The following is a 24,118-nucleotide window of genomic DNA, read 5'->3' as shown; positions in this document are numbered from 1 at the left end:
CCCAGCACCAACACGTTTTTCTACTGATAAAATTGGTCTTCAGCAACAATCAGTGCCGCGGAATCGCGAAATATAAAAAAAGTAACGCTGTAGTACGAAAATCGGCAGACAAAATCAAAGCCCTTGGAATTGCAATGAAGAAAAAAAAAGAGGCACACTGTAAACGGAAATCGTGTATTTCGCCGATTTTCACCATAGCGTTGGGTGTAAATCATGTGAATATCACTTTCCGGCATAAATGGTGTTTACATACCGTTCCAATCCTTATGGTGATATATCTAGTGTAGTGGTAACTACCAGTTCATTAAGAATTTGGTGAGCCCTAACCAGGGAGCGACTTGACTCATTTTCTCAAAATACGGAAAGTGACTCAACTCGAGTTGAGTCAATCTGTGTATTGACTCGACTTGACTCGAACCAAGTCATATGACTCGAAACTCGGACGCCCGAGACCGACATTTCATTGTAATTTCGAAGAATAGTAACGTTACCACGCTATTGGTACTTCGTCTATTAGTATTGGTACTTGAAAATGCGACTAAAAACTGTTACAACTGATAGAAATTAGTATATTATGAACTCGAAGCATTCGATACCAACAAGCAGAGTTGTAAAATGTGGGTTTACAAGACTTCAACTCAAAACTGAACGATCAACACAATGACTTGGACTAGGACCACACAATTTTACACAAATAGCGATTAAGAAGTAAAATGTGAGTATTGAAAGCCTAGTTTTGCCTGAAACTCTGAAAACTGTCGAGTAGAAGTAGTCAAAAATCATTACGACTTGAGGAAGTGATGCAAGTAAGCAAAATCTACTTCAAGTACTACGAAAAGTAGAAGGGCTCCCTCTGCTATAACCTCTAAATGCAAACCTAACCTAACTCTAACCCCGATACCACAATATTCATGGATCAGTAACGAAGGGCTTGTACTTTTCGAAATACTTCAAGTAGATTTTGGCGACTCGCACTACTTCCACGGGTGGTTATGATTCAGACTACTTCTACTTGACAGTTTTCAGCTTTTAGGATAACCTAGGCCTAGAACATACTTACTGTTCTACTTCTACGTTGACCACCTCCTATTACACCCCGGAGATATATCTACATAAATATTGGCAGCATACATTAGTCTCATTTCCAACCATTGGAATAGGCAAGAAAACACAATTTTGTACCTGAAAGCGGCGTTTGCTGGATTTACCGCCTTACTCTATGGTGGAAATCTGACAAATACACCTATTGTCTAAGAACAGATTTACAGTAGACAGTATCAGGCTGCAGCGTTATTGCAGTTTCAAAGAACGCGCCAAAAGTTTGACAGTAGCGCGCTGCACGTCCCCTCCGCACTGATCCAGAACGGCTTCGGCTTCAGGCCCGCTGCAGCCGAATTTCGTGAGAGCCGCAATGTCCGAGGCCGGGTATTTGTCGGTGGATTGCGAGGTTGACGTGGCTTCAGAGGTGTCCGGTTGCGAGGCTTCGGCGCTCGACTCCTGCGCGACGGATAATATAATCGGCTACGTAACAACGAACACTATAACGCTGCACACCAACTCTGGCTTAATTCCAACCAGCAGAAGCGTTTTTCTTGCAGTAGAAAGTTTTGAAATGATCATTGAAAAACAAAAAAAATTAATTTTCAAAATTTTTTCTGTCAACCCCATAAAATTGTTAAGGCTGTCAGTAGAGATGATGCACAGCAAATTTGGCTCAATTCCAACCACTAGAAGCGAAGTTATTGCAATAGAAAAATACGGATTTACGGTATTTACGCTGATAAACTCTTCAATTATGTATTATATTTATTATAAAATCATGGAATTGGAAATGTTTCTACTGCAATAACTTCGCTTGTAGTGGTTGGAATTGAGCCAAATTTGCTGTGCATCACCTCTACTGACAGCCTTAACAATTTTATGGGGTTGACAGAAAAAATTTTGAAAATTAATTTTTTTTGTTTTTCAATGATCATTTCAAAACTTTCTACTGCAAGAAAAAGGCTTCTACTGGTTGGAATTAAGTCAAAGTTGGTGTGCAACGTTGTTTTCACCAACCTAACAATTTTATCAAGTAGCCGGTGGAATCTGACGAAAAAGTTTTTTTTGAACAGCCCTTGTCCAAGTTGTCGCGGATTTAGAATAACTGGGGCGAAGAGAGCGTTGAATTTTTAGACGGTACACGAACTCTTTCTGCAGGCAAAAACTTGGTCGTCGCCCGGATTATTCGAAATTTCACGCCGGTGACGTGATATTTTGTGGCAGAATTTTCGACATACAGTGTTCATCCCAATTCTCTACTAGTTGCTGACGATTACCCCTGACGAGTGTCAGCCGAAAACATCCGGGTTCATTTCAATATGAATATACTATTCAATTATAATTTTAATCTAACTTGGAAAAAAATGCGCAGCTATAATTCTAATTCACTGTCTAATTCTGAAAAAGCTGTACTGCTACAATTCTGAATTCTTATCTAATTTGAAAAAGCTTATGATATTGAACTACTGAAAACTGATTTTTGTTGTGTATTTCATTCTATTCAATTCAATGCCCAAGTTTTTGGGAATTCAGTAATTCAAATCTAATTTGAATAAAAACGGTGTAGCTATATTTCCAATTCTAATTTAATTTGGAACAGCTGAAAATTATTCGAGCTCTCCTACTCTGCTGTTGTAGATGGTCCATTGTCTACTCATTGTGAATCATAAGCCATCGAAAGAAACAAAAATGTTTACATGGTGTGTTGTTCAACACAGTGTGAAATGTATAGCACGCCCATATCTCAAATCTGAGTTTGAAACTTGACTGCTTGGTGGACATCCATTCTTATAGCATAGCGGTTCTCAATGTATGGGTGGATCGCGAGACGTTGACCAAACTCGGGTCTGGGTTGGCGTGTAAAAATTGAGATGCAGACAACATTGCAGGTATGAAGCAAAAGATGTGTTACTAGCACTCCAGCGGTATACACCGCGCTTCGACGCTGCCAGCAAACAAATGCTGCTGTCGAACGTTTTTCTCTACTGGTAAAACAACTTCGTAAGGACAGACAGTTCCAACCAGAAATCAAGGAAAAGCACCACAATTCTAACATTATGTGCAGCTTGAGGGCAAAATCTTGTCAAGATGAAGGTTTTTTATTGTCAAAAAGAAGATCCAAGTCAGTTACGCACACATGTGGCTGGTAATCTGACGCTGCTATGAAGTCACCGTTTTTCCAAACAGGAGAAATATCGCCGTTAACAATAAGGGGGATCTTGACATCTTCTAAACAAATCGGGGATTTTGGCCGCTCTATGAAGCGTACCAAGGTGACTCAATCCGCCAGTCAACGGCAAATCACGTCATTAAATACCAGCAAAGAACAAGCGAAAACAGCAGTCGACCCAAAATATCAAAAGTTCATTTCAAAACAAGTGATAAATTACACGCTGAATATCGACCCAAGGATTGCGTCATGTGAAGCCATAAAAATGATGAAATCTTGAATCCGCAGAATTCAAGTCACGGTTGAGAGAGAGAGGTGAATGTATATATCTTTACTGCTTGCCAGGCAACAAAATTCAGAAAATGATGACCGCTTGAATCCATAGTATTCAAGTCAACATTGAGAGAGAGAGAGAGAGAGAGAGCGATATATTATCATCATTGTTGGCTGTTAAGCAACGACATACAGGAAATGCTGACGGTTCGAATTAACAGTGTTCACAATTCAAGTCAACATTGAGAGATAGAGAGAGATAAATATCTTTACAGCCTGTTAGGTAACAACGCACAAAAAGATATTAATTACGCAAAGAAAGTCCCGACTGTTTGACCTCCCAGAATTTAAGTTAACATTGAGAGAGAGAGAGAGAAATATGTTTATCGACTGTTGACATAAGGGTTGACCATAAGAATTCACGCAATGCAAGTCATAATCCAAGGATATTATGGTCTGTTCAAGTAGCCGCAAACAATCAAACAAAGCCGTTCACGTCCAGCATCATGTGAAAGAGAAAAAGAGAACAGTGCCGACAGAAATAGGCAGTCACAAGCGAGTCAAGACATCAGGGCAAGCGCAAACATTGCAAGCCAATACTGGACTGTTGCTAAATGCCACATACCGCGTGCATGCGGTGGGCGAATGATTCTACATTTTGTCTCGTTACAAAACACGTCCAAGGCTTCCTGCTCCTCAGAATGTGTTGTTGCCAGGGGACTGCGGCATGAAGACGCCTTACTTTCAATATCACGCAGTTACAGCTGCCTCTTTAAGCAGTGGAATAATATATATTCGTATGGAAATGAACCCGAATATTTTCGACTGACACTGGTCTGGGGTGATCTTCAGCAACCAATAGATGCCTGTGATGTCATGTAAGGTGATACAACTTGTTATACGAGTTTTTTTGAAATCTCTACCGGATGCTGACGTATAACCCTGAAATTTTTATCATTTCACCGTATTCCTCGATTTAAATATGGGTGATGGGAAGTATGCATTTTGAACAGAAATGTGTCCAACTGCATTTACATACAATAATGAGAGAACATTCGTTGGTGGGTTTGAAACCTACTAGGCGTCTACTAGTTGACCAATAACTTATATCATGTTTCACAGAATAGTATTCTATGAGAATATATCGATCAGCAATATCACCCTAGTTAAACGTCATACACAAAAACATAGAATTTAACCCGTACATGGGACTATGATGTTAAGACACCTCCCTACATTTCAACGCAAGTTTATAGTGTATGAACATGAATGCAGTAAACGGACCAGATCTGGTGCGATAGTTACGGGATTCGGCAGCTCAACAGCGCCAGCTTGAGGCAGTGGGGCACAATTCAATATCAGTACAAGATCGATGATATCATCAGGTCAAGGGAAAATAGTCATAGGCACGTCTACACTAGGGCTGTTCAAAAACGACCTTTTTCTCAGATGGTACTGGCTGCTTGCTAAAATTGTAACGCTGCCTGTAAAAATGTTGCGAATCAAATGTGGCTCAAATCCAACTTGTAGATACAAAGTTATTGCAGTATAAAATTTTGGATTTAAAAAAATAGTAACTACTACGGTTGCGGCCGAGTCGCAAGGTTGCGAGTAACAAGTATATTTGACTATTATGGTTTTCACTCGAGTCAAGTCGAGTCATTTTCAATTCTATATTGAGTCAAGTCCGTTATCGAAGGCTTCGGATTCGTAATATCCTCATTTTTCTCACTCTATACATGTTTATTCAAACAGATAAAAGACAGCTTGTGGACCTTTTTTTCAATCATCGGTCTTGATGAACGAGACTTCAATAAGCCATATAGAATGTGTCGAGTCATGCGCAATGACTCGAGTCAAGTAGAGTCAGCAAAAAATTGCGACTCGAGTCGAGTCATTACAACCCTGATATTTAGACAAGAGGCTGTTTTTAGAATTTGCATCAATTTATGAGTACTGTTTGAGTGTCGACGATGACTACTTTGAATACCTCCAATCATATCCGTTTTGCAAAATAATTGTATCTCCGCGGTGCGCCAAGAGCACTCACCTGAAGAGCGCGGGCTATTTGCTCGTCCTCAGTTTCCATGCTCGAGCCAGCCGGCGCCTGCTGCTCGCCGATCGGATTGTGCAGTCGGTTTTGCGTTGGCAGTTCGCTTTCGTGCAGGAATCGGGTTTCCGTGCCGGTCGTACCGATTTTTAAAACGTTGGATTTCAAATCGATGCAACACTGATGTCTGAAACGGAATCGCAGGCGTTTGCGCTCTGAGAGGTCTGGCGAAACGCTCTACCATGTATTGAGATCGTATCGATCGAAACAGTTGAGTAAAAGTGGTCACTCATGGCTTGTTTCAAAGATGATCTCACTGTCGCAGTGAATAGCACGTACTTGTTCGCACTAGGTATACGTTGTGTACCCCACAAGGAAGTAACCAAAACATGTACATTAGGGGTGTTCAAAAATGACTTCTTTTCTCCAATCGTACTGGCTACTTGATAAAATTGTTAGGTTACCTAATTTAAGCCTAAACACAAAATTTGGTTCAGTTCCAACCAGTGGAAGCGGAGTTATTGCTGTCCAAAAATTTGGATTATGAATAAAATAGTATTAACGGTGATCAATTCTATAATTATTTATTGTGTGCCCACTATAAATACTATTTTATCCAAATCTAAATTTTTCGACAGCAATAGGTCCGCTTTCACTGGTTGGAATTGAACCAAATTTGATGAACATCGTTTCTATAGACAACCTAACACTTTCATTGGGTGAACAGAAAATTTTCAAATTTTTCGTTATTTATTTTTATATAATAAATAGAAACTTTCTTCTCCTGTAGCAATGTGGCTACTGGTTGGAATTGAACAAATTTGGTGTGTAGGCTTAAATTAGGTAACCTAACAATTTTATCAAGTAGCCAGTACGAATTGAGAAAAAAGTCATTTTGGAAGAGCCCTAGTTCGCAATGACTCGAGTACAAGTCGAGCCAATATACAAATTGACTCGAGTCAATTCGAGTCGAAAAATTGCGACCCGAATCAATACAACCCTGCAGCACAGCAATGAAATTGTATAGAGAAAGAAGTATTGAAAGGCCCACAACGGGACAAACCTTCATACCTACGCAGCATGTCCAACCCTAACAAAACGTCCATAGGCTGATCTTCCAACACCGAAAACGAACATTGCAAGTAATCGTTCTCAATCTGCAACTGCGCCAGATGGATTCTTCCGATGATTTTCTGCGTGCCGACGCCTTTCGCGATGCCTTCCCACCGCTTATCGACGAGACGCATGATGTTGCAAGCTTCCGCGCACCTGGCGCTCATTATTGTCATTTGCGCGCCAGAATCAACAAATGCTAGGAAAAATTATATATCGCTACTATATGGCTACTTGATAAAATTGTTAGGTTGCTTAAAAATAACGCTGCACACCAAATATGGCTCAGTTGCAACTTTAGACGCATGGCTATATGAGAAGAAAGTTTGAGATTGAGTCATTGAAAATAAATAAAAAAAATATTCAAACTTTACAGGCTAGTCAATGAAATTATTAGGTTCTCTGAAAAAACGATACAAAACAAATTTGGCTCATTTGCAACTCGTAGAAGCGAAGTTATTGATCTCGGAAATTTGGGATTTCAAATCATAGTATTGTATTTACGGTGGGTAGAACTAAAATAAAGAATAAAATAATTTGCCGCAGTAAATACTATTATTTTGAATTCCAAACTTTGTACTCCAATAACTACGCTTCTACTGGTTGGAATTGAGTCAAATTTGTTGCGCATTGTTTTTTCAGACAACCCACACGTTTTATGGTTCCTATGAGAATTTTACCCATAAAAGTGCACAATTTGTTTGGGATGTGTTATGTGTAGTAGCCTATGCAGAGGTGGTCTGTAATAAAGTACTTTTTTAGAATAATCGAGCAGTTTTTGCCAATTGCAGGCTTACCATCTACTCGAGTGGTCACGTTTTTTGACCACTCCTCAAGTTTCAGGCAAACCTACTTACTTCATACACTCTACAATTTACAAAGTACAAAGATGTTTAGGGATACGTCTCCATCACCTTTATGGGTGAGACTTTCATGGCAGCAGGACGAAATGGCTTAAATTTTCATAAAATGCGCCAATTCGCAGTGTCATCCGGCTTCTTGATCGGTATGTCGTGGGCACGATCCCAGGCCGGGTCAGACCGAAGGCCTGCAGCAAAACTGGTATCCGTGGCTTCCCAGCTTGGCGCTTTTTTTTTTCTGACATAGCAGCAAGGGGTGGTGCAAGACTTGAAAAGGCTTTTACAAGACTATATCTGCACCTTCCTTGTCCAGCGGCATATGTAGGCCTAGGCCTACATCATGCACTCATGGTATGCATGTTCTGTGCACACTGCACATATCATGTGTGCATATATCAAGAGTCGGTTTAAACACCGCAAAAACAACGTCCTGTACAACGACCTAATCCTATTCATCAATCATTTAGTGTTAGTTATGAAAGATACCTCCTTTAATTTCGAAAGCATTCCTCCAATTAAATGGCCTAATAAAAGTATGCCACCCTTCGACCCAACTAATCACACTAGCAACACCAATACTAGTCAGCCATCACACGTTACATTTTGGTATCAACGCACCTTTGAGACTGAATCCGTTAACTTTAATATTAATCCACAGCATCAACACCTGTCCGAAGCTTTCGGGAGCTTCCTCTATCGCCATGTTCATATTCTCCTGGATGTTTTTCTGTCTTATCTCTTCCGCGATTTGTTTCTGGGTCTCCGGGTCCATGGGATCGGCGGCGAGCATTCGTATTCGCTGCCGTTCCGCTTCCGCTTGAGCCTGTCTGTAGCGGTTGTCATGTTAGGGATATTAAGCGTTGGCTAAATAGCGGCGAAAAAGTGATCTCAGCCCCTTTGTCTACTTGTACTACATCCCCATGACCACATCTACTTGACCGTTTTTCTAGACAAAAAATTCTTTTTATCACAATTTGGATTTTGTACATTAAAAAGTAGTTCTGAGATTCGCTTGGTGCTTTCATAACTATTATGAGTGAATACGTCATGACAGCTTAGAAAGTACCCCCGTGTCGCGGCACCTGAATACATTTTCAAAAACCACGTCTATTTGCAGTGCAATTGCTCGACTGCGAAAAACATGCGATCCCCGACTAAATCTACTGTTTGAAACTACGTAATTATATGATTTTCAAATCTTCATTTTTACTCCTACTTGGTGTAGTCTTGACATGTCTTGTTGTCTTGGAAATTGCGACACTGTACTTGTAATTGAATAAAAATTTTACGCCTTACATCTACTCGAGTACTAACATTGACTACTGTGAGCCCCTCAGTCGAACATACATTATAATGATATATATCGAGAAATGTAGTACGGGTATTCAAAGAAATTGATAATGTTCTATTCACAGATTTTACCTCATTTTATCTAATTGCTTTGTAAATTCTTCCCCGCCTTTCCTAATAGCATCAGCAAATGCCGGGTTTCGTTCGGACAGGAGAGCTAAATCGTGTGGGCTGTTAAGAAATCGACGTCTCAAGGCTTCGGGGTCATTCATATCCCATCCTCCTTGCGTGTTTTGAGGCGGCGGTCTACTGGAGCCTGCTTGATTTGGCATCTGCAAGGATATTCGATCGTAATCACAATTAGGCCTACACCTATAGTTTTGACTCTCGGAGGTACAGAACTACAATCACAATCGAATAATACATTTTTGTTAAAGTAAACACCCGAGTAAATTGGCCCACACTCGTCATGGGTAAGCGTCAGCAACTAGTAGAGAATTGAAAAAAAATTGATAGAATTGTTTACACACAATGATCTGTTCCATTTTTTGCTAGTTGCTCTCATGTAATATTATGTATTTTCTTTTGATCGGTAAGTGGAGATGCTTATCAATTGGGGTTACCATATTTTGGAATTAAGAAAGCAGGACCTTTTTACCAAATCATAAAAGTTAGCAGACCGAAATTGAAAATAGCAGATTTTGATATATTTCCTTGACATCTTGTTGTGTTAACTAAAACAAAAAGACTTGTCTCCCGAATTACCCACAGTTAAGTTAATTTTTTGGTGTTGACTGAAGGAAATCACTTTCATTCGCCCCCTGAATGACATGCTCGAACGTCCGTATTTCCTATTTCACGTCATTTATGCCATTTTCCAGTTGACCCGGTGCATCAATCTAGCTGTAAAGGAGGACGAAAGTTGACCCGGTGCATTAATCTAGCTGTAAAAAAGGACGAACTGTCAAAAAGAGAAGGACATTTTCAATTTCCTGAAAAATGAGAACGTATCGTAAACCCTACATTATTACAATAATTAGGCCTAATACCAATACAAGAGCATTCGGGCAACCCACAAACCCACCCTTGCCGCCACCGTCGTCGAAATCCAGATTTCGCGTCATTTACGGTGTTTTTTTCAGTTCTGCGTACGGTAACCCTAGTCCTAACTCACCCTTATTGAACCAAAGTCAATCCTGGGCATCCCTGGCGGCCGACTTTGCGTAGAAATGGGCTGTACACCGATCACATCGTTCTCTTTTACATTATGAGACGCTAAAGTAGACGTGGCGCCCGTCAAGGCGCGTCCGTTGTGAAGCAGTGCGATCTGGTTACTAGGAATGCCGACCTCCATCGAGCATATCGCCTGGAAGTTCTCTAAAGTCAGCTCGGGCTGAACTTCCAAGCTCAAAGTTAAGTCCTTTTCTATATAAACTAAAGTCACAATCATCGCGAGCCTGCGGATGAAATAAAAAACAGCACCATTGAAAATTACAGATATCAGTATCAGTTAAAAGGTAAACGCGGGGAAACTACAAAGAGTCAATGTAAAAAAATACAAGATGCCATGATGCCGTAGGGAATAGTAAATGCTATTGGACTGGAGGGGTAACAGTGGAGAGATATAACTAAAGCCAAGCACTCACTTGCACCATATCAAGTGCCATTGACTGTGTCGTTTTAATTCAGAAATGGGTCCATTTCATTTTCATTCAAATGGATATAAGTGGGTCTGGGCAAAATTGGGTGCTTGTGTGATTTGAATATCACTCATTATGAAGTCAAGTTCAAATATGTACCTTTTATGCGATCGCAAAGAATATAACCCCAGTTTTAGCCTACATCACATTAAGGATACCTACTTCAATGCAATTGAGGTTTATGGTCTCCCACATTGAAAATAGTATCAAATCTATTTTTTCTGATTGATAAATCAACTTGTAGTGGCAAAGAGCGTGTAATTCCATGAAAAAATCATCACTCAGAATTGAGTACTCGAATCATAGCACCCAGCCCAAGATATCAAGTGCTCATGCTATCAAGCATAAACAAGTTCCGTTAACTCAGTTATCAAGAAGATAATTTGAGTATTCCAAAATCCCATTTCCATCATGACTGAGAATTTGAGAAAACAGATGAGTCGCTAGATGCAATGTCTTCGGGGAAACTGAGTGCTTTAAATATTTGGCACGAAAGTTTGCAATTGTATCCAAGACGGGCACAAGGTTACATCAACAATATAATTGATTCCACTTACATTGAATACCGAAAGCATAGCAATGCAAAGACCAGTGGCAAATCCTAAACAATATTTCTCAAAATCAATAATGTTGTTCAGTAGAAGGTGGTGAGCTAATACCGAACGACATAAGAATTAAGACTGAGTAGACAGAAGTACATTAAGACTTACTAATACAACAAGAACAACAACAAATCAAGGCAAGAAGTCTAAAGCAAATGCATCAAGCATAGTGTACAGACAGCAATGTAAAATTAGCACCAATCAAGTTGCATACTCTGACTCCTAAAAATTGTGAGTTCTCAAAGAAAAATCATCACACTTTGAATGTTCCCTGTGCGTCATGAGGACTCCAAATATTTTGCAGATTCGTACAATTGTTTTGCATGATGAAACGTACACTTTTCAAGTCAAATACTTTCTTTTTTGTGGTTTGTTCTATCAGAGACAATTTTACAGGCGAAATATCAGAGAAAAAATATTGAGAGTAGCAACGCCACAATCAAAGGGCAGATATACAATAATACAGTATGAATCGAAGCGAGTCCATAATCAAACATCTGAAACGACGATGATGAAAACAGTCAGTCCGCATCTTACCTAACGTCAATCGCACTACTGGTGTCACATTAATGACAAAAACTCATCTACCTGTGATGTGTTTGGTTTCAAGAATGCATAGTGGAACATTTTCAGTTGGGTTAAAAAGGCAATTCCGACAGCATGTCAAGACAGTATGCAGACATGAACATTCAAATTGTCACCTGGGCTTAGGAGACATGGTTTTTCTAGGAGATAAGATATGAATGCTTCAAAAATGTAGCACATGCGACTGAGAACAGTTAAACCCGAAACATTTAGCGTTAATGCTAGACGTATCAAAAACGTAACACATGTTACTCATCGGGATTTGTTCACCGAGTTCAACATTCTGAAAACCTCAACACGGTAGGAGCAGACCAAATGCAGTAAAATATAAAATTGACAGCAAATTAAGAAAAAATTGCACAAGACCTAACACCAGCCCTCGGCTTGACTCATGGCACCAACAGAACTCTGATGCAATTGTGTAGCATGCAGACAAGAGGTATAACATGAATCACTGCCCAGTTATATAAAGCAATCAGGGCATGTTGCATAAATTTTGTCACATAATATCAAGGCCAGGCAAGTAGATCCCGCAGTACATCAGTCATGAAAAGTTCAATAACCAGACTTGCCTAGATTGTCTTACCAACTGAGGTCAACTAAGGTACCGGTGCAATAAAAGACCAACATTAAGCTTGTAATTGTTCTAATAGGAATGAGCGACGGTTGATTATGAGTCAAAGTGAACATGTCATTTTGAGGTACTAGCAAATCATAGAGATTTGTTTCGCACGATTACAGATCTTGTAGTTAGTTCTTAGTTGCATCACAAATCAAATTCTAATTCCTCACACAAAGTCGCAATAACTAGATATGAAGAAGTTGCCATCACAAGATTTCAGCCGTTTCAAAATAAGTTGAAGACTGGTAGGTAAGGCTGGGCAAATCGAGAACCCAAGTCGAGTATTGCTCATTATGACATCTAGACAGGAAGGATAATGCGAACCGAAAAGCTCAAATATGTACCTTTTTATGCGAGCACAAAAAATAAAGTGCCGGTCTACATCACACGAACATTGTTTGGAAATTTTGACCATGCCTATTTCATTGCACTTTGTGACAATGCGATAGCTTTGTACCAGATGTTTCGTATGAATCCTCGCGCCCAGCCCTACTGGAAGGATCAATTGGCCGAATTTCACAACTTTTTACTGATATTTCCAGTTAACGTCACACTACCAGACGCAACTCCCAAAGTCAAGTTCTTGCTTAAATCGACGGAATGCCTGTTACTTTCAATTTGTTTTTGCAGCAAATCGGTTTCCAGATTCAACACAAAGTTATCGCTACTTTCGACGCCGTTGCGTAAGTTACATTCTGGAAACACTGGCGGTAAAGAAATACATGATGACGTAGAAGGAAAAAAGTCTGTGACAGCAAAAGGTTCTTTCGCTTTTGAAGGTTTCTTATTCTCAGAATCGGAATCAACGCTTCGCGAGGTTTTATTAAGATATTGTTCTGGATTTTGATCAAAGTGTGACGTATTTTTTTCAGCCGCATTTTTACCGTCATTATTACTTCTATCGCAAGACTGAAACAGTGAATTTTCAAGTCCTTTGTTCAAAAATTGCAAAGCCAACCGTCCGGCATCAGTTAACACGATCGACCTTATGTTTTCTAGAGATACACCAGGATAGTTCAAAAATGAAGATTGTAACTGTGTGAGGTCATCTAATGTCACGACACTAGCGGATGAACTGTCTGGTATACCCGCAAGGGCAGTCAATCCTGAGAGAATATTTGGAGATATGATGTCTGCAGGTTTTTCAGAAGTAACTGTATCATTACTATCTCCCTCCATTGCATCAATATTTTCGGCGTTAATAATATCGTCAGACATCTCTTTGCGACGTTTCATTTTCGCCAATATGTCCTCATAATTGTTATCAATGCAGATGTCAATCGGTGACTTATCAAATTTGTTTTTGATCTCGATTTCCGCGCCATTTTCCAACAACAGTTCAGCAATATCAACGTTATTCGTTTGGGCCGCCCAATGTAGAGGTGTCATAAATAACATGTCTTTCGCATTCACATTTGCTCCGTGCATTATAAATGCGCTCACCAAGTTCATGTGTCCATACTGAGTTGCTAAATGCAATGGTGTTTTATTCACTTTCGTCTTTGCATCCCACGACATTCCGGCACGCATCAACAGCAGAGCAGTGTCTAGGTGTCCATACTGTGCAGCATAATGTAGGGGTGATGATCCAAGCCAATCAGATGTGAATGAGGCTCCTTGGGTTAGTAATGTTCGCACCTCTGTCTCGTTACCTCTACGCGCAGCGATCAGTAGGCTTTTACTGAGATCAACAAGCGGGAAATTTGCGTTCGACGCCATTCTTTACATGATACGATATTACTTCGTGTGTACCATCTCTCGTTCTACTGTAAACATAGTTTAATATATGGTTACCGAAACTATATATGGCTAAGGTAAGTTGTTTATTTATACTGAAACTGACAAATGAACTTGAATTCAAAATTCAGAATTTACCTCCCTCGCTTTGTCAATGTAGTGCTTGTGTCTTATTTATCACCACAACAAGATGCACCGCTTCGATGGTGTCATAAATTAGGCATAAACGGAAATAATAGATGATGATAGTGATGATAATAGATGAACTGCATCTTGAGCAGTTTTGATGCTCTAGCAGCGTGCGGACAGCGGACACTGGACACAGAGTATCGTGTGGTGTGGACAGTTCTCAACGATTCAAAATCTACAGTGGTCTAATACTTTATCATAAACACAACTATATGCACTGCTGTGATTGAGACATAAATTTCCTATGAGCGGAAATAATGAATGATTCACCGGGACCATATCAATTCTAAATGTAACAAATCTTGGGCAGTTATGGGGACTGTATGGTTCAGTTCAATTCGATTTATCATTAACAATTTCATCACTTCAATGTACCACAAGACTGCGATACAATGAACAGATGGGAAGGTGTCGAAACGACTTGGAGTAGTCTTGGAAATCAGACAACCACTAGGCCTAGGCGATATAAAAGGAGGCATGCACACTGACTGAAAAGTAAAAGAAGATAATATCAAAGGACAGGCGACAGTGGACACATATTGCTGGGGGTGTGGGAGCGGAGAAATAATTAAATCGCTGTCCCGAATAGTGCCACGTTTTGCCATACTCAGCGATTCAACTGCCGTAATCGCGTATCTCCGTCCGTCGATTAGGTCTAAGGTGTTTTGTTATGGTCCGGTCCGCAGTTTAGGTTTAGGTTTCCCTGATCCCTGGTTGCAGCATTTGTTGCGTATTGTTTACGTCGTAACGCCGAAATGTGCCGGAGTGGTGGGATGTGCAATGAAGCTTTGCATATGGATAATTGGATATCTATCTGATGCGCAGGTTGGTGTTTAAATTTGAAACATGTGTATTCATTTTTAAACTTCGATACAAATGTTATACTTGTTACAGATGATATTCCTCTTGAAAATCCGCTGAAAGCTGGTCACTGAACTCGGTTTTGTTTCCTTGCTGATGTGAAAATGAATTTACGGTACCGGTAATACCCCATGTGATGCAGATTTCGAACGACTAGATCATTTCCAAGATTGATATGATGGAGACTAGCGAAAATACTGACACTTGTGTGTCTAGGATAAACAGTGATACGTCTAACAAATCTGGGGGAAACTCGATGGAAACGAGCACAAGTGCTGATACTGATTGGTCTGGGATGGATAGTGATACGTCCAGCAAATCTAGGAAGAACTCGAAGGAAACCAGCGCAAGGGCTGATACTAGCGTGTCTGGGATACAAAGTGATACATCCAACAAATCAAGGGAAAACTCGATAGATGCAATCACAAATAGTTATTTTGATGGGTCTAGAATGGAAAGTGATACGTCCAACAAATCTGGAGATAACTTGTTGTTTTCATGTGATATTTGTGGAAATGCATACGTTCGTAAATGCAATCTGGACTCTCACATGTCTAAGCACAGTGAACAGAAGTTTCCATGTGATATTTGTGGAAAGGTGTATCATCAATACCATCATTTGATGAACCATCTTTCGAAGCACGAGGGTATGAAGGAATTCAAGTGTGACAAATGTGACAACGTATTTGATACAAACCCCAAATTGAATGAGCATAGGAAATCGCACAAATTTGTTTGTGATACATGCGGTCTGGCATTTGCCCGCAAATTCAATTTAAAATGTCACATGTACAAACATACCAACGAGCAGACTTTTCCGTGTGATACTTGCGGGAAAGTGTATCACCAATATCGTTATCTAAAAGACCATCTTCTGACGCATACCGGAGAGAGGAATTTCAAGTGTGAGAAATGCGACCGATCGTTCATCAGAAATGGACACTTGATGAAACATATGAGGACACACGATCCTGCAAGGGGTGTCAAATGTCAGCTTTGTAGCAAAATCTTAGCAAACGAATACAACTTGAAAGATCATATGAACACGCACAACAATGTGAAGAAGTTCGAATGTAAAGAATGTGGCATTTGTTTTGCTCGGAAACACCATTTGGACGATCATATGTTGACATTGACACACAGCGGAGTGAAAAATTTCAAGTGTCCGACCTGTGGTAAAACGTTCCTACGCAAGGCCTACTTTGCTGAACATGTCCAAACTCATCAAGAGACTAAGGACTATCGCTGTGAAATTTGCTTGAAAGAATTCGCCGTTAGATCATACTTGAGGAGGCATAAACGAATGACGCATGCCGGAAAACAATTGAAGAATTCTGGAAAACAAGTGAAGAATTCCGAAAAACAATTGAAGAATTCCGGCAAACAAGCGAAGAATTCCGGAAAACTATTGAAGATCAAACTCGGAAGAAAAAAGCGATAGAAAGGACCAGCATCAATTGTTTTATTTTCGGAGAATTTGTGTACTCAGCTCGGTTCAAGTGCAGTTTTCACGGAGATTGCTCCGTAAAAATGACAATTAGAATGCAAATTTCTCTTGTAATATTTAAAGGCTTGAAATTTGTTTCTCAAATTGCGTCACGCCGGAAAGATTCAATCTGAGTACGATACTGCAAGATGATTTCTGAATGGTGCAGAGGACCTCTGAAATATCTGGATATGTGTTTGTTCACTGTTTTTAATATCAGGACTTACGAATTTCATATTTATCAATCACTTTCATTAATATTTTCATCATTTCAAAGCATCACAAGACTGTGATACAATGAAAAGATAGGAAGGTGTCGAAACAACTTGGAGTAGCCTCTAAGATAGGGTTACCATATTTCTGCGACCCAAATTCCGGACACTCTTTAGCGCCCACTAGCGGATTTCAAAATGAGTTATGACGTCACACTAGCAAAGTTTTCCTCATAGACCAGAGGTGGTCACGATCCGGTTCAGGAGTATGTGGCTGTGTGTTGTGTAACCGGGAAAGAAAGCACATGTTTTCAGCCCATTCCTGCCCAAATAAGCAATGACTTTGAGCCCCCACTATAGGGTAATCGATGCAACTTCTAGGGGAGGGGGGGTTGCCATATGAATCTGGTTTCTATATACATCTGGTTGTTAAATTTTTTGAATGAATTCTGTCAATAATATTGGTTGTTCCATATATTACTATATAGATACTACTCTCCACCCTCATGTTCAGAGTTAGCGGTAGAGATGGTGGAGAATGATGAGTTCGAAAATACAGCGAGCGTAATTGTACATCGTTAAGTCATGTTCATGCGTTACCAATAAGATAGTTTATCAGCCTTATGCCGGTACGCGCTACGGAGCTTTATAAACACCCCGGATCCAGTAGTTTCCAACCTTTTATGGTCGCGACTACATCTCCAATCTCAAAATGTTCCGTGGCCCGGATCAAAATTTGACGAGCTAATTACTTAAAGAAGTCAGCACCTTTGCCCAGACTTACCAAGAGGCTATTTTGTAAGCTGATTACGTTCAACATATTCGCAAACCCCAGAATAAAGGCAAACGACCCCCACGTTTGGAACCACTATCTTTGAATAAAGCATTTAAACGGCCTTATCGATCTCTAGGAATATACTGTTCTCGTATAATTGCGATTACAGTGAGGTTTATTCCAGTAAGTGAGGGTTTTTTTAATTTAAAGTTCATTGTAGTTTTTGCGAGAGTGGTAGTCCCCATATTAAAATCAATAAATGTGGTAGTGAATCGCGCGAAGAAAAATATAGCGCATCAGCATAAATATTCCCAAAAATAATGTTTTTATGTTGATTTACAAAAAATTTATGAGGTTACGCGAGGTCTTCAAAATTCCGGACATTTGGCATATTTTAGAAATTCCTCCAGGACGCTAGTTTGAACAGTGAAATTCCGGACATGTCCGGGAAATTCCGGACGTATGGCAACCCTACTCTAAGATCAGATATCTGCCTTAGCCTAGGTGAAGTAAAGAAGAGACATGCACATTGCACACTGAATGAAAAGTAATGCAGAGAATATAAGACGCAAGCGACAAAATGAGGTGGCGGAAGGCGAGGTTGATGTTAGGCCGTCGTCCGGTAATTCTGAACGCTGGCTAGTATTCATTTAGAAGACATTGCGACTTGAATGCGGGCATGCTTGACAACTATCGGATAGCCGGCGAGATGTTGTTCCACAATTGAAGTGCGGCATACTTAATAGAGCAATGCTTTTTCCTGTATTCCGTCCTGATCATATAGTAGTTGTTCTTCGTTGACGTGCGTGTGCTGTAATTGTGCGCTTTTGACTCCGAGGCGAAGTAGTCGTTGAAATGTGAGGGGCATTGACCGCAATGGATCTGATACATAAACTTGGCAAGTTCTAGCTTTCTCATATCTTCTATGTTTAGAAAACCAAATCTCTTGAGAAGCGATTTATCAGTTGCACATCCAGGCCCCTTTGGGGGCTTTGGCAATGATACGGATGATCCGATGTTAAAGTTTTTGCAGTGGGTCAATCGTATTCTTGCAGGCAGGGCCGTAATAGCACTTCGCCAGCCCCCCCCCCCCAAAAAAAAAAACGTTGGTATTGAAGATAAACATCTTCGGACGCATACCCATTGGCAGGAACGAAACAGCACTTCGTCAGCCCCCTCCCCCCCCAAAAAAAACTTAGGTCTTGGGCTCCCATAGGGTGATAAACCTAACCCCAATGACGTTGTTCGCTTTTGCCACGAAATTAGTCGTACTGCTCAGTGAGCCAGCGCGAAAATTTTCGATAATTGATGATAAAATCGGGAATTGCATATATATTGCTATCAATTTCTTACGCAATTAGATTTACCGGTAGAGCTGAGTGAGGTGTCTTGGAAACTGTAAGGCCCGTTGGTATGATTCCGTAACTTGATGTTATTTCGTGACCTCCTGTCTGCTATATCAAAAAATATAGAATCACCCAAACGTAGGCTACTAAACTAAAAGACGCACACGATTTCAAATTGGTATTTCTTCACTGGCATATAATTTTTCCCTGCGGGATGGTATTTGTCTTGCGAGATTCAGCCGGACCGCACCCCAAACCCACCCATGGGGGGGGGGGGGGGGCGAGCTCGGAGGTTATTTTGTGAATTAGCATAAATTTTGGAGTATTTTTTGAACATTTATGCAACCTTTTCAAAAAATTTTCGCGCGATTTAAATTTGCCAAATATCTTGATTTTTGGGTACTCTTTCCCCAAGAAAAAATACGCAAGATTTATAGAAATGGGCATATCCGCGCTGGCAATTACCGCGCTACGGTGCACTTGGGGTAGTATATGAAATCGGACACCCAGCTTGGCCTAGGCCAGTGCTTTTCAACCTGTGTGACGGTTCGCACTTGTGCGAATGAAAAAAATTGCAGTGCGTATGACGAAGGTGGGGCGAATGAAAATCCGGATCAAGTGCGAATGAAAATCGTGATTAATTGTTAATTTTTCTGACGTGGAATAATTCAAATAAACCTAATAGGGAATTTACGGTTGCGACGCAATTGTAAAAACTGAATACGACACACCACTAACTGTCACAAGCCGTAGTGCATTAATATTTTCGCACTGTAATCATTACATAACCAAAAGCCTGGTTTGGAAGCTGGTGCAGTGCCAGGCAGTCACTGGGTTCCGAGTAACTTAACGAGACAATCTCACTTTTATGGTTTTGGCTCGAATCACGTCGAGTCATTTTCAATTCACCACCAAGTCAAGTCCGAGTCCAAATCAACGATAAGAGGGTCAAGTCCGAGTCATGGTATTATGTCTCGAGTCAGAGTCCAAGTCATTGTGTTGGTTGCTCAATTCCCGGTTAAAGTCTTGTTAAACCCACATTTTATATCTCTGTTCCGTTATATAGAATGGTTCGCATTCATAATATACTAATTTCCCTGGCTTTTAGCAGTTTCTGTTCGCATTTTCAAGTACCAGTACCAATAGACGAAATCCCAATAGTGTGGTCACTTTCCTATTCTCCGAAATTACAATGAAATGTCGGTATTTTCTCGGAGTCATATGACATGGTTCGAGTCATGCGCAGTGACTTGAGTCCAAGTCGAGTCAATGTAGGCTACAGAATGACTCAAATCGGGTCGAGTCATTTTTGTATTTTGAGAAAATGACTTGAGTCAAGTCGAGTCATCAGGAAATCGTAACTCGATGTGGACTCGAGTAATTACAACCCCGGTGGCAGACGTATCGTATATCAGCCCGTTGGAGCCTGCGACAGCCTGGAAAAAAGACGTCAAATTGACTTTCTGCTGTCTTTCGCTAAACAATCATTTTCATAATAACTGTTCGATTAGCGCTAGGCACGAGGATAGTACTAAATACCATCATTACAGACTCGCATTTGCAAGTTACTGTAACGCAAATTTTTACCTCTTGTAGAGTTAATAAAATATGGACCGCAAAGGGTATAATTTTGGTTCAACACGGTGCCGGAGCTATCTGTTAATATGTATGTAATATTAAATTTATTGCAAAAAAATACTGCGATAGTTTATATACATCCGAGGTCACTGTGTTGTCTATATCATGAGAATTCATGATAAGATTTGTCCAACTGTTATTTTTTATATTTCTGGAAAACACATCGTCGAAGACCGTTGGGATGAACTAGTGTAGGGGTGTGCAACGAGCGAATTCATGCCCGAGACTCATTCATTTCGAGTCCAGCTCCTGCGTCGAGGCACATGAAGACGTAAAGTTTTGGCAAACAAACCGCGTATAGAATGCGGTGATAAAAACATAAGCGGCGACAAAACCTACGATCTAAAAATCACCGATGCTGAATGGCCAAACCTTTCGAGATGGATTGGATATGTTCCGTTGTCGGCACGGAATATACCCATTCTTGGAATCTGAGTAGACTATAGTACAACTGCGTCAAGAAGAGGAATTTACTTCGCCCTAATTCGAAATCACTTGCGTCAGACATGTTTTGTAGAGCTGTGTTGGGAAGAATTGCTCAGCCGAAAAGGGTTTAAGTGAAATAGCTGAAAGCATAAATACGAGCAAGAAAAGTTGCGTTTTTAATGAGACACTTGATAGATTAAGCTATACACGCGGTAGCTAATTTGTTGCAAATCTGAACAAAATGTTGTTAAGTATATTCATCTTCTATTTGTATAATAATTTTTTATTTTTTAATAATTTTTTTGATTTGTGCGAATGAAATATATTTTACAAAAAAAAGTGTGAATGGAGCTCAAAAAGGTTTAAAAGCACTGGCCTAGGCGATGTAAAGAGGGGGCATGCACACTGAATCAAAAGTAAAGAAGATAAGTATAGAAAAAAGCAAACGACAAAAATGGGGTGGCATCTCATGGAAGGCGAGATCGGTAGGTCAGTCGTGGTCCGGTAATCTTGAGGATGGACTAGTATTCATTTAGTAGTAATTGCTTGTATTTGGACTGAATGTGAACAACTGGACATGCTCGTCGCGACTGTCGGATTAGCCGGCGGGATACTGTTCCACACATCAGGTCTGGCATATTTGATGGAGCGATGATCTTTTCGGTCGATCATATGATATTTGGACGACGTGGACGCGCGTGTGTTGTACTTGTGAGCTTTTGTTTCCGAGGTAAAAAAGTCATTGAAATAATCGGGGCAACAACCGCAGTGGAACTGATACATAAACTTAACGATTTCTAGTTTCCGCAGATCTTCTATGTTTAGGACACCGAATCTCTTCAGCAGCGACTTGTTGGATGGACATTGGACAACCAGGCAATTCCGGGGCTCTATAGCTATACGGAGTACCTTTATGTTGTAGTTTTTGCAGTGGCTCGAGTGCAGTTTTATTGGCAGCCCCCAACAAAGGATGCCATATTGTAACTTCGATTGGATATCCCATGATGTGGAGTTGTGGACGACTGCTTATTCTGTCAATAATTGACACGTCCTGGGATTCATCATCAATATGCATCGCATCGCTCCATTTGTAGCTTTTGACACTCCATGCGAATGAATTATACGATCGTTTTCACAATTACTTACTTACTTGAGTAGATTTATAGTCAGTCAATTATACTTCAAGTAGTTTTAGGTTGCTCATGAATTAAGTACCTCATCGTCATTGGTATATTAGCAATTTTATCAGTTCCATACACCACAGATAGGAAGGTGTCGAAGCGACTTGGAGTAGTCTATGGATAACTTGGAGTAGTCTATAAAGTATTCTACTCGTGCTTGAGGAGTAGATTTTTCATCGCTTCTTCTACTTGAGTAGCCTTTTTGACTACTTTGACCACCTATGGATAATACTCGTTTACTCGTTTACGTATATTTTTTCGGCTTACGCAACATGCATAAAGAATATAGATGCGCATCAGTGATTCAAAAGTTCACGATAAAGGGTTTTCCCCCGTCGTACTTGGTATTTTGTGTTTACACTAGAAAACCAGATAGGCAGCGTACGCAAAACAATGGCAAACAAGCTTGTTTTCGGAAGAGTCCGAGGATTACTAAACAAAGGATGTCCGCGTGGGATTTATGCAACAAATAAGCAACCCTTCATTAGTAAATCAGTCCTTGACGTAAAAGTTCACGGCAGTGTTTTTGCTGGACGCAATTTTTCATTGAGATCGAGATGCCACCAATTTCGGAAGCTTGAAGACCCGCTATTTTACGAGAAGATCAGCGATGGAACGCTAGACGAACTTTCTGAATACTTAGAAAACTGTTTCGAAGAAATAGACAAGGAAGACCTTGATGTGAACTTCAGCAGCGGTGTATTAACTGTCAGTCTCGGTGATGCGATTGGGACGTATGTCATCAACAAACAAGCGCCTAACAAACAGATTTGGTTATCCTCGCCGATATCTGGGCCGAAGAGGTTTGATTTCTTTAACGGACAATGGATTTATTCTCATGATGGATCGAATTTTCATGATCTTCTTGAAAAAGAGTTGAGTGAAAATCTCAAATTCGCGTTTGATATGAAAAAACTGGAATTTTATAATTATCAAGCATCATGATGGTCGATTACCAATTTTAATGGAGGCTTACCGCAGATATCATTACCAGTCATTTGAATTTTGTATCCTATGGTGTCTTGTCTACCATTTAGAACTTGTATCAGTCTGGCAATACTGGTCCAACATTTAACAATTTTTGCCGTATAATATAGATTCACAAATTGATGCCTGAAAAACGTGTAATATCGACATTGTGAGTGTATTCACCAGGAATATTCTTTCAATTACGGAGCATTGAATGAATGAATAATCATGGTCATCTTTTAGTACCTAATATGCATGGGATATCTTCGTTTTAATTGGTTCAGGTTGACGTGTTCAGCAAAATATTTCCGGATTCAAAATCCAGTTTTTATAGTTTGTCCAATCTGTATTTTAGTAACTTTGAAGACCTTGTCGTGAAGATGGATCCAGATCAGTGATTCTTAACCTCAAAGTTTCGTCTAAAAGTCTGGAAAACAAAAATTTACCACTACACATCTAATATACTGCATTACTATAGAATAGATATACAATATTTTTTCCAATTCTCTACTAGTTGCTGACGATTACCCCTGACGAAAATATTCGGGCTCATTTCAATATGAATATGCTATTTCATTGTATATTGAGGTTCTGTACCTTGAAGAAGCTCTATTATAAAATATTGGTGTACACAATGAACTGTAGTGACTCTTGGAGGTAGAGAACGTCATTATACAATTGAATAATATGCTCATTTTGAAATAAACCCGAATATTTTCAGCTGACATTCGTCGGTTGTTATCGTCAGCAACTAATAGAAAATTCAATAGAACGACTATTGATATATCAAGTTCTTTCCAGTTCTGTGCTAGTTGTTAACGATTACCTCTGACTTGTGTCAGCCGAAAATGTTCATGTTAAAGGTTGATTTCAATAGGAATATATTATTCAATTGGAAAATGAACTGCGCATCAGCAGCAGTGTTAAAAGACAAATACCGGTACTTTAAAGCATGATTTTCACATGAAAAAAAAATTATCACAAAGTTTTAC

The 24,118-nt window shown here is 39.9% G+C and overlaps 3 protein-coding genes across 3 annotated transcripts; 1 reads left to right on the top strand and 2 right to left on the bottom strand.

The window, feature by feature from the left end:
- Positions 1-10,254, bottom strand: LOC145442196 (protein DDI1 homolog 2-like). Its single transcript, XM_080320093.1, has 6 exons — positions 9,972-10,254; positions 8,930-9,129; positions 8,126-8,334; positions 6,606-6,846; positions 5,535-5,721; positions 1-1,497 (listed from the first exon to the last, which is right to left on the bottom strand). The coding sequence occupies exons 1-6, from the start codon at positions 10,245-10,247 to the stop codon at positions 1,291-1,293; spliced, it is 1,320 nt and encodes a 439-aa protein (XP_080176219.1). The 5' UTR covers positions 10,248-10,254; the 3' UTR covers positions 1-1,290.
- A 1,763-nt stretch (positions 10,255-12,017) lies between these two features.
- LOC145442198 (uncharacterized) lies at positions 12,018-14,266 on the bottom strand. The gene has a single exon (XM_080320095.1). The coding sequence runs from the start codon at positions 14,023-14,025 to the stop codon at positions 12,823-12,825; it is 1,203 nt and encodes a 400-aa protein (XP_080176221.1). The 5' UTR covers positions 14,026-14,266; the 3' UTR covers positions 12,018-12,822.
- Positions 14,267-14,929: 663 nt separating this feature from the next.
- LOC145442197 (uncharacterized) lies at positions 14,930-16,814 on the top strand. Its single transcript, XM_080320094.1, has 2 exons — positions 14,930-15,057; positions 15,127-16,814. Exon 2 carries the CDS (start codon positions 15,269-15,271, stop codon positions 16,532-16,534), a length of 1,266 nt encoding a protein of 421 aa, XP_080176220.1. The 5' UTR covers positions 14,930-15,057; positions 15,127-15,268; the 3' UTR covers positions 16,535-16,814.
- The last annotated feature ends 7,304 nt before the right edge of the window (positions 16,815-24,118 follow it).

This window comes from Botryllus schlosseri, chromosome 7, assembly GCF_051294905.1.
Source record: "Botryllus schlosseri isolate E-star chromosome 7, Bs_hap1, whole genome shotgun sequence".
Classification (NCBI taxonomy): Eukaryota; Metazoa; Chordata; class Ascidiacea; order Stolidobranchia; family Styelidae; genus Botryllus; species Botryllus schlosseri.
The sequence above is the reverse complement of the archived record's forward strand: the minus strand, read 5'-3'. Positions and strand labels throughout refer to the sequence as shown.